This window comes from Pistacia vera, unplaced genomic scaffold, assembly GCF_008641045.1.
Source record: "Pistacia vera cultivar Batoury unplaced genomic scaffold, PisVer_v2 Contig1227, whole genome shotgun sequence".
Classification (NCBI taxonomy): Eukaryota; Viridiplantae; Streptophyta; class Magnoliopsida; order Sapindales; family Anacardiaceae; genus Pistacia; species Pistacia vera.
Window position 1 is genome coordinate 1 of NW_022195279.1, and position 11,596 is coordinate 11,596.

At 34.4% G+C, this 11,596-nt stretch overlaps 1 protein-coding gene across 1 annotated transcript; it reads right to left on the reverse strand.

Annotated features, from left to right (window-relative positions):
* Positions 1–1,417: 1,417 nt before the first annotated feature.
* On the reverse strand, positions 1,418–11,138 carry LOC116116047 (UDP-sugar pyrophosphorylase-like). Its single transcript, XM_031402151.1, has 17 exons — positions 11,022–11,138; positions 10,811–10,915; positions 9,975–10,091; positions 9,121–9,261; positions 8,638–8,737; positions 8,289–8,413; positions 8,091–8,162; positions 7,911–7,975; positions 7,328–7,388; positions 7,113–7,230; positions 4,789–4,913; positions 4,273–4,349; positions 3,579–3,684; positions 3,317–3,376; positions 2,340–2,420; positions 2,008–2,247; positions 1,418–1,903 (listed from the first exon to the last, which is right to left on the reverse strand). The coding sequence occupies exons 1-17, from the start codon at positions 11,136–11,138 to the stop codon at positions 1,736–1,738; spliced, it is 1,878 nt and encodes a 625-aa protein (XP_031258011.1). The 3' UTR covers positions 1,418–1,735.
* Positions 11,139–11,596: the final 458 nt, after the last annotated feature.

The window sequence follows — 11,596 nt, forward strand, 5'->3', positions numbered from 1 at the left end:
TCTCTACACGAAGAGCCACTCAAATTTTAGTGAAGGGAACGAGACGGGGACACATGATCCAACAAACTAGGAATTTGGAAATCATAAATGACGGTTTGTCTCTGCCGTCAACCTCGAGGCGATTGGATGCTTTCTAATTCTGCCGTCAATGAATGGTTGCAGAAACCAGGCTGCCAGGACTGAACATTGTCAAGAACACATACCATCTAAATTAAGAATCATGGGAATTTTTGCATCGAAGGACGTGATATTCAGTCAAATGTTACGAGAAAACACATATTCTTTGAATGAACAGTTATCCAATAATTACGAACATCTATCCATATTTGATGAATAGTCGGTCATTATAAATGAACGAGTGTTCACAAAAAAAATGATGAACGGATATCTACTTAGAATAGACATACGTTCATAATTTAAATTATAAATTTATAAAATAATAAAAATAGATGTCGTCCATCTTATATGGATGGGTATCCATATTCAATGGACTGACTGTCGACGGCCGTCTATTGACATAAAAATATTTTTAAAACCAGTCATTGACATAAAAAGATTTAAAAAAAAAAAAATCAACTTGAAGATGCTGCTAGTGTCCATTTTCACACTTCACATCATTTCTTTTAACTACATTTAGATATTATATTTTTTAATAAGAAAATAAAAGGATTACACAATACATGTAAAGCAAATATTCTTATGTGAAAAGAAAACTTTAAAATAAAGATACTATTCATGCACATTTCCCATAATCAACATGAGGCAGCCATATATTATCCACATTCAGACACAAAACCAAAGAATTCTTCACTGTTTAAGACTTAAAGTTGACGTTTCAACCCACGTTCACATCTTTTCAATGCTTTTTCAGCATTCCCCTCTCTTTCACCACCATTGAAAACGGAGATCCGTCTATATAATTTAGCTGAGCATCCATAATTTTAACGGGCACTCAATAACAGTGAACATCCGTCCATTATTAAAGGATGGTCATCCGTAACATTTAAACGGATATTTATTAATTTTGTTTTTAATTTTTTTTAATTTATAGTTTGAACAAATATCCATTAAATATGGATGCATATTTATAGTAAATAGACTTTCATCCATATAATATAAACGGGACTCCATCGTTCCTTTCGTATGGCTAAATGTCCACATATAATAGACTACCATCTAATAACAATGAACAACCATCCATAGTTAATGAACGACCGTTCGCTCATAAAATATTTGTTAATGGTGATACGTGGTTAGTCTGAATGTGATAACACGTAATTCAATATAAAAATTCGATACACAATTCCGATGTCCGTAGCATTATTATTAAATTAAACTCAATGTCACTAACCAAATCCCGGAGTATTAACAATATTAAAAATTATAAAAAAAAAAAAAAAAAAGAAGGGCATACGGATTTCTGTTCAAGCTACAAGGGCAAGATTCGCCTCTCTTTATACAATTTTCTCATTCTTTGCTAGAATGGGAAAGAATTAAAATACTTAAAAAAATTCATCCAAGAAATTTAACCTTAAGGAGGATAATATCATCATCTTCAAACAAAAAAATGGCTTTAGACCAACTTATAAATAATAACTACGCAAGGAACAATGAGATTTATTCCTAACCCGATGAATGGGTAAAATGCTATGCTTAATAACAACAGATAAGAGTAATTAAAATAAAATAAAATAAAAAGGATGGAGGACGTTTGTCTCCCTGTATGTGTTCACTTTCAAGGCTTCAAGCTAAACTTGCCAGGCTCATTATAATTCTTTTCCAGCTGTTCGATTTTGTTGATTTTGAAACCCCGGATCCTTATTTCTTCTGGTATTGAAGTATCTTTGTAGTCGACGCTTTCAATTGTCCAGCCCTTGTTCTGCACTGAACCTTCTACTTTCACCTGTTCAAAGGAATATACACAAATTTCATCACATCAGCCATTCTTTTTTTCATTCCCAGCTTCTTCTTCCATATTTAGTAGTATGAAGTTGAAGTAACACATACCTCTGCCTTGTCAACAGCATCAACGATAAGAGTTCCGTCCAAAGAGAGATCTTCGAGAAAGACATTACGGCCCTTGATGACCAATGTTGATTTTTCAGAAATGGAGCAATTTTTGCCAACTTTCTTTCTGATGTCTGAAAATATTAGCCCCCATTTTGGCTTCCATGTGATACGAGGCCACACTTCTACCTCTTGGCCATTGAAGACCTCTTCCACAGGATCACCCACTTGGACGCCAGCCTGACATATAGAAAATATTAGAAATTCAAACAAATTAGTTTGAGAAAGAGAGCAAGATTCTAATACTTAAAACAATAGAGTAATACAATCACCTTTCTCAGAATTAGGCTGTTTGCTCGATAGATGGCCGTTTCTCCAGAAGTTGCACTATGATATGGATTTCCCTTTGGCACCTTCATAAAATTAAAAACAATTTTTTAGAAAAAAAAGAATGAAACTTGACGCATCAGTACTGATACTTCAATCCCTGAATCAGCAATAAAAGATAAAAGCAGATTTGAGTATAAATTTCAGAACTAAAAGCAGAAACACATCCATTGTCAGCGAAATCTTCCCAACCAAAAATTTAAAGCATTCCCCAACTATGAAATATTAAATGGAAAAAAGATGGAGCTAAGTAACTATTGAAAGCCACCATGTTAAATAAATCATGCATATGTATGAATATATTGAAAAAAAAAATCAAAGATTCTAAAAATTAGTTTAGAGACTAACAAAATCTAAAAGAAGATGTAATGTAATTGTTTGCTACAATTTTCCATATAACAGTCAAACTTCCACTAATCAATATTAGAACACTGGCAGCATATCTCTGTGAACAATCATAATGTAATCACAAACATCCTTGATTTTGAAGGAGCTCTTTCAAGCAGAGACAAAAAACAATAGTCTAAATTAAAAAATTATACATATCCAGATACGAATACAAGGACCAGCAACCAATGTAATGTATATGATCTTTTAAACTTCAAGACTTACTTCTCAAGCATCCAAGAGGAAAGGTCAAACTAATATAGAGATTAAAATGAGGAAGATAAAAAACTTTATTATTCCACTGAAAAATTTTCCACCTCAAACAATAAAATTCTAAATCAAGAATTCCCAAGAATATTTGGAATTCCTAATTCATTTTGTAATGTTGATATCTAAGTTGCAGCATGACTATTCATTTTCAACTTCGCTTGAATCCACCATCTAATGTGAAAACCTATGAGGGACTTAAGACGAGCTTCTAATAGAATATAATGGACTCCAAGAACAATTCAGGATCATCAAAACATATTTATACCTTAGCAGCATCCTCTGGGTTGTTCTTTACAGGTGCGTAAGCAAGCCATGTATCCATCACCTAAGCAGTGACATAACAATTGGTCATTTAGTAAGGATTATGCCAATAATAAGAATACCTCAAGAGTAACAGCACAGAACCATGAGAAAAGCAATTCTTGTTAGCTCAAATATAAAAGGCCTGACCCATTAAGAGGAATAAGCCCAAGCCAAGACAAGAAAATTGAATTTTGAGTGCTGAAAATCTAAGGAGAAAAAGTTACCGTAAATCCGACTCTTGCAGATGAAGGCAATGTTTTTGGATAATCTTGCATCATACACTCAAGCCTAGTTGAGGATTTGAATAAAGATTTAGTAGAATCTTTGTATCTGCACCAAAATGAGATGACAACTCGACATAATTTCAGGTTTACCTTCTTATTTATTACAAGCATGGACTTGTGAAGCTAAAATAACGACATATACGCATCAAAACTTCAATAACTTGGGATCAAGCCCAGAATATTTTTTTCTCACATAATTGGCAGTAATACTAAATTCAACTTCTTTAGCCTACCAAGGAATCCAAGATCACTAAGAGCTTCCTACTAAGTGTAATACTAAATTTTTATCTTCTCATTAGCAATCCCCTTGAGCAGAATACTTAGGTAAACAATGAAAATTCTCCGAAGTTTTCCACTCATTATCCACTTATACAGCTATTGAACTATTATCATTAATAATTCATTTACAGAATCATTCTACTGCACTTGAGTTGCACTAAATATTCAGTCAAGGCAAGCAGTGCTCTGCAGCAACAATAAAAGTTTAGAGAAAAACTGATTTTGTACATCAAATAGAACTTTGATCTAATGAAAACTTAATTTCTTGATTGATGCAAGCAATCAAACACCATGAATTGCAATCCCAAAGCAGAAAATGATATCTAGTAAGATGTAATGGTAAAAAGAGAATTACTTTGGGTTAACAAACTCCTTTATTGCACCTCCAGTATTCTTGAGCTCCTCAAGGTAAGGACCAAGTTCCAAAATCAACTGCAGAGTAAATAAATAGCAAACGTTAAAATATTGAACACTGTCAAACCTATGCAGAAAACATTATATATGCAAGAGTATGTCTTGCCAACCAAAATTCAGATCAAACTGTGCATTAATGTAACATTGAAATGCTGAAGACAAGAACCTTCTAGTTTCAGCAAAGCCTCATCATTTCATCAATAAAATATTTTGAAATTCTAAAAAGATTTTGCATTCATAATGTAGATATACTAACCGATATATTCTTGTGATTATCAAACATGTTCTTTCAATCTTTCTAGCATTCATTTTTAAGCGTAACTTGCAAAAGTAACTAAAACTTGTGTAATGACCACTGAACCAACAGTCATAATTGGATAAAATTAGTGAGGTTAGCATTTAACAAGATACATTTAAAAAAAAAGAAATATGTAAATAAGATTGCACTCGAAATTACCTGGTTAATATTTCCTGGGAAAGGAGAATAGCCAGTTTCACAATTGACATCTCCATTGGGATGCCCAGTCGCCCGAAGCAGAGGATCCAGCTGATTGTATTCTACATTGATCACCATAGATCTCCCTGAAGTTTAATTAAATTCAAATTAGTAATTAAGCCTAAATTATAAGCACCAATGCTAGTTTAGCAGAGTGTGGTTTATAGTATTTATTATTATGTTACACAATGATAGTGTGGAGAACTAAAGATAAAAACATTATGGTAAATATAATGTTGTTAACATCACATGAAAAAACATAACCCTGGGATACACAAGAAGGAAAGGATTGAACATAAATTAAACTATCATGGACCATGAAGATCTCTGTAAATAAGACAAGCCTTTTCCCCTCCTAATTTGCAAAATTTCCGTAACTTCTAAAATATTCAAATGTGTTAAACTTATCAGTTTTTCATTATAATTAGGGTGCGTTTGATTCACAAAATGTTTTATTGCTGAAAATGTAAGATTACCAACAAGATATATTACCTTGAAAATTACGGAGGAATGTTATATCAATATATTTGGTTAGATTAGTGGGTACAAATAATTAAGATGTTTGGTTGGGAAGAACAAAATATTATCGACAGAGGCTTTAACTAAATTGCCCTTCCTTTTTAATATCATTATAATAATATTATTATTATTTAAATAAATTCTTTTAACCCCCTACATTTGAGAATTTAGCTAAAACACCCGCAACAACAAAGTTTAAATTTTAACAAAATACCCCCAGCCACCCAAGACCACCGTCGATTGTAGGCCACCATCGCTGGCCACCGGCGTCAGTCACCAAAACAGCACACGACCGGCGAGATCAAGTTAGCCATGCACCGTTTTGGCTTTTTTCGACCAAATCGAAGGCCGAAAACAGCTAGATCACTGTGGATCTAGCCAAAAACAACCGGATCTAGGGATAAGAAACGAGTCAAGTAGTTCGCAAGCTACTCGAGCTCGACTCATGAAAAGCTCAGACTCATCTCGAAGTCAATTGAGTTGATCTCGAGCTCGAGTGGCTCGTTTAATGGGTCAAGCCGAGTTCGATCAGGGCGAAGCTCGGCTCGATTGGCTCGCGAATCTCATCACGCTCAAAGGGTCAAATTGCAAGTTTTGTAACTTTTTTATATTTTTAAGTTTTTAAAATGACAAACAACCCATTTCTCACAACAAACTCGAAGCTTGAGCTCGTTAGAGCTCGATTACTCGAGCTTGAGCACAAGCTCGAGTACCCACCCATACTCGCAAGCTCGAGCTCGAGCCCAAGTATTCAAGCTCGAACGAGCTCGGCTCAAACTTGAACTCGACACTGTTCATCACGAACTGAGCTCAAGTGTCCAGATATTTTGCTCGGCTCGGCTCGGCTTATATACACTCCTAATATCTAGATCCACGCTGATCTGGCTATTTCCATCCAGATCGAAGGCCGAAAACAGGTAGATCACTGTGGATTTGGTCGAAAACGGCCACAAATGGCCGATCTATTTTGGCCGTTTTCGACCTTCGATCTAGCTAGAAACAGCCAAATCGGCACACGGCTGACCAAATCCCGCCGGTCGTGCATCAATCTGATGACTATTGCTGGTGGCCCGCGGTGGTGGATGGTGGCCAGCGGTGTTCTTTGGTGGTTAAGGCTATTTTGTTAACTTTTAAAATTTTATTTCTGGGTTGTTTTAGCTAAATTCTAAAATGTAGAGGGTCTGAGCTAATTGCTATTTGGTAGACATTTGAGGGCAATTATATCCGGAATGGTATTTAATTAAGGGCAAAATGGGTATAAAATTAAGATTACCCCAGTAATCTTTAAATACCACACCCTAAGAAGGTAATATGATTACCTCCTATTTAACCCACAGTAATCATTATTGGTATTGAAAGATTACCGAAATCTTTTATTACTTGACAACCAAACAAGAGAATGTCCGGAATTAAAGATTGATTATCGGAGTTTTCTTTCCATAGCCCTAACCAAACACACCCTTAATGTCAAAATGATTGTGAATCTAAAAGAAGTTTTCAAAATCTCATTCACATGCAGGTTAAGGAAAATAGTTAAACTTTCCCTATTGGTGATGTTTGTTCCTTCACCAAGGAGGCTAGTGTCCAGAAAAAACAATATATGGAATTAATTTAGAGTCTTTAAGGACCCCTTCTTCCCTCCCAAACCAAAAATGATTACTTTGGTTTCACCCAAATAAGCAGTATAACCTACAAATAGAGAAACATAATATAATACATGAATTCCTTGGGCATTAGTGAAAGGAAAAAAGCATTTTATAACATACCGTCGGCATGAGTAAGCTTGGTTATGCCTCCAATAGCTTCTTTCGCTTTACGTGGAACAGCAAGAGAGTTAACATGGTATTGTTTGGTAGCACTGACTCCCAATGATGCTGGAATTGCCTACATAAAAATAAAGTACGTTTATCGTATAGCCAAGTACAACTATATTTAACCAGAAGTAATTCTATAAGAGACTGTGAAATTAAAGCAACTCCACCTTGAACAGAAGTCCATTGGTATCTTGAAAGAAAAGAACCCATCTCACACCAGTATCATGCCTGAAAATATGACAAAACACCACCAAAATTATGATACTGCAGATTGTTGAACCAAAATTCAAGTAGATCTATAAGATGCAACTTGATGAACATATTCATTATGGCAAATTTTGATAGGCTATCTTCTCAAATATATGGGTGTGAGTATGTGGAAACCAAGAAAGTTACTCCCGATGCCAATTCATCAGGATTGAAGTCCAATGAATAAGTACCTTAAATAGGGGAGTGAAGTTATCAAACAGATGGCTTGAGGTGTAAATTAGAACTCTTTCTTATCTCATACTTAATGACTATCATTTACTTTCAGGTAATGGCCTAATACAGATTAGAGGACAGTGTTTTCAACTGTATTCATCACCTACTCAAAAAAGTAAAGCACATACGACACCAAAGTTCACAAAACAAAAATCCTCGTGGTAACACATAAACCAGTAATTAGAGAAAAGGGACAATTTTGACTATAATAACTTTCATAAACATGACCTAATTCAATAAATTATGAACAAAGCATTTGAAACATACCATGTCTTCAAAAGGCCACTGGAATAAAGAAGAGAATGCACATCACCATGGCCATGAGGCTTTGTCTATACAAACAAAAAAGTGTTAACTAACAAATATGAACTGAATATTTAAGGTTAGAGAGATTACATAAACTCTGAGATTTTCTCACTTATAAAAAATATTACGGAGAATAACTACCTGAATTCTGTACTTGTTTTTAGGATCCAGAGCAATCCGAGCATCATTATCATCTAAGCATGCAACTTTTTCCTGAAACAAATTGTAAACTTGGTATTTTAATAGAGCTGTTCTACAACTATGACCAATATTCCAAGGCATCAAATTATGGTATTTAATTTATAAATAAAAGAAATACTTCAACAACCAATCATGTACCTGCTTCAGAAGTTTTACTTGTGTAGGTTTCATTCCAAAATAAGAATTTGATTCTAAAAGCTCCAATGTGCACAAATGTGTATCATCCGACGTCATGATAGCAAAAGGAATCTCTTTACATTCTGCTACAAATTTGAAAGAGACATCATTGCTTGAAAAGTTGAGAAAAAGCTACATAAATTTTCTTATAGAAAGTGATGCACACTATGAACTTAAGGAGGAGAACTAAGTCTGATTTCATAATTTCATAGTTTTCATACAAAATCGAAATCACACTGTTTCAAGTCTAGCATGACCACCTACTTTACTATCAGTATTTACATATATTTAGCTTTTGCTGATGGCAAACCTTGTGTGAGTTCGCAGCTAGCATCCTGAAGAGCCAAAATACACTCAATGTAGTTCTGTAAAAAACACGTTCCAGTAGTGGTTTCTGCAGGAAGAGCCACCTGCAAGATGTTAAAAACTTATTAGTTACTGATGTCAGTACAACTTCAAACTGATTTAAAGTTGAAGTTATCATTAGTGGTTTTGTCAACTATACAACAACAAGGTCAGCCATCTTCGATGTTTAGGACTGTCAGATTGAAAAACAAGTCCATAAACTTAAACGTAAATAAACTTGAACATTTTTTGACAGATGAGTGGTATGAAAATAGAAAGATAAGATTATCATTACCACTGCATTTGTGAGATGCAATAACTAGGAAAAAGGAGAGATAAAATCATAAATTAAAGTAAAATTAACTAAGCTATAAAACAAAACAGTTATATATACTACGATTATCAAAAATTATTGAAAACCCAATTAATACGATGATAAAGTACACACCTTAATTCCATTGTATCCAAGGCGTTCCCCAAGACCACCTGCGACAAGAACAAAGGCAGCATTCTTAGCTTCCTTAACTCCTTCCTGCTCATAATTGATAAAGGTATCATTGCCAAAAGTTAACGATTCTCCTGTTGGGACCTGCAAAAATTGTTGGCAATGTATCAGCCAAATTCTACTCGTTCATTTATTTGTTGTGTTAAACAGCTGATATTAATGGAATCAAACATCATTCTCTCCAGCTATATAACCTCAAGTGAATGACACACTTCTTAGTCCCCTCCCCCAAGCAGAGTGGATTGAGCTACAGTTTATGGAATTTGGTGTCACTCAATTGTTATAAAACTAAAAATCCATCTTCTGCTTATTTAAACTATATTTTATGCAATTTTGCTGATTCCGTCCTGGGGGGGAAGCCAAAATTATCAAGGAGCTGGTATAAAAATAGGCCAAGCACAAAAGGAGCATTTTGCTTTTAACAAGGAAACTGAAGCATAGAATCGAGTAGACATAACATAAACCAAATGAAATTATGTGGATAGATGACTTCTGGCCCTTATTTATGAATTCCCATATTATCAACTAAAAATACCATATAGCTTTATCACAATAAATGTTGATTGATAATCAAATTGCAATTCTTGCTAACCAATCAACAAACACATTTATATTTGCAGACATGTCTAAAAATTGCTTATCTCAATTATTATACACCAGGAAATACTTTCTGAAAGTTGGATATTGGATTGAAATTCATAATTAAAATTCTATAAATTTAACATAATTTTCAGTTGGTTAAATCACTAAAACTGAAAATTGTAAGTTTAAGAAGCATGAAATTTAAATTTACATACAGAAGGAGTGAAGCCATCAAATGGATTCTTCCCAGCTTTTGAGTCTGTTAAAAGTTCTCTAGCAGTTTTAATGTAAGATTTCAAACCACCAGGATAGCTTGAGTTAAGCCGAGCCACCTAAAAGGAACAGGGACACAAAATTATAAGAACAAAAATCAGAGAAAAATACATACTTTGACACTAATCAAAGAATCAGTAGCCATCACAGAAATACTTCTTTTTATATCCTTATCATAGAGACTCATTTTAAAACTTAAGAACAGAACAATAGGCAAGAATATGTCTAACCAACATTTCTTTTTCTAACTCTACTATTTCATTAAGAATATATGCATGTACTCAAAATAAATAAATCATTCTCTTATGCTAAATAAAGAAAAAAAAAATTCCACTGGACGGTTTAATGGCAACACTAAAATTAATAAACTTCTTACTTTTACATTTATACGTTCTAAGTTTTGACTACAGTTACGCTCAGACATAGTCACATCATTTAATTTTTCAAAGGCTGTGAGATCAGATAAACAAATGACCTCAACTTTAACAAAACTATTAAAAGAGATCTAACTATCAGCCTATCACAAGATTAATTTGTTTCCAAATCACTCTCATTATTTCACTCAAATATAACTCTTCTAATGCATTCGAATTTAACAATATTTTATCCATCCCAATGATCTTGTCATTCATCCTATATAATGATAAAACTTGAACATGGGATGAATGATAACACTTGAATGTAAACCAAATACAAAATAAATTGCCACAAAAATTTAAAATAATTCACCATACACATCCACAAAACACAATATAATTGACAAACAAAAATGAATTACCTGATCAAAGAAAGCTTTTTTCTCCTCGTCATCAACGCCAGGCTCTGCCCACTGCTCAAACAAATGACTCTGTCCCATCTCCGTCAACATCTTAGCCAATTCAATCTGCCATGTCGGCGTCACCGTCACCATCACCACCAAATTCAAATCACAAACAAACTTAACAAAAACCAAATAAAACACAGCATATGATAACTCTACAATGGTGTACCTGCTCAAAGGAAAGGGTAGAAAGATTTTTCAGTAGATTAGGAGCGGAATTGGCGAAACCGCCATCAATGTCGAGTTTGGAGAGGTTATCGGTGGTTGATTCAAGCGTCGAAGCCATGAGAAGGAAGAAGCAAAACGACGAGTCGTTTGGTGGAGAGATTGGTTAACGAGATGAGATGTAGAGAATGTTTTGGGAGGAGTTTCTAGGCAGTTACTATACAAACTACTGGTTTATAGCGTACGTGTTTGAAGGCGAAACTTGCGTTTCAGTTGAGGTGGTCTTGCTGATGTAGATCTTCAAGCCGAATAAGTTTTTATATGGCTGGTAACTGGTCACCGGGAGATTACCTGTTTGCAACCGCTTGTTAGGGAAGAGTCTTTTGTTCGAAAAGGTAAAAAATTCAAATTTAAAAGTGACTTTTGCTTTCCCCTTGTTGCTAACAAACGTTACTACTTAATCACTAACGACAAAAGGGCAAATTCGTCATTACAATCTTCTGTCGTCATTCTCACTCAGACTCCCTGCCGTCAGTTCTTCCTCGTTGAAACCAACATGTTTAACTAAATGACCTTAAT

Coding starts and splice junctions, on each gene's coding strand:
- LOC116116047 (XM_031402151.1), bottom strand. CDS start 11,138: ATGGCTTCGACGCTTGAATCAACCACCGATAACCTCTCCAAACTCGAC. Junction 8,414..8,637: donor TAGCTGCGAACTCACACAAG/GTTTGCCATCAG, acceptor TCAAATTTGTAG/CAGAATGTAAAGAGATTCCT. Junction 2,248..2,339: donor ACAGCCTAATTCTGAGAAAG/GTGATTGTATTA, acceptor TCTATATGTCAG/GCTGGCGTCCAAGTGGGTGA.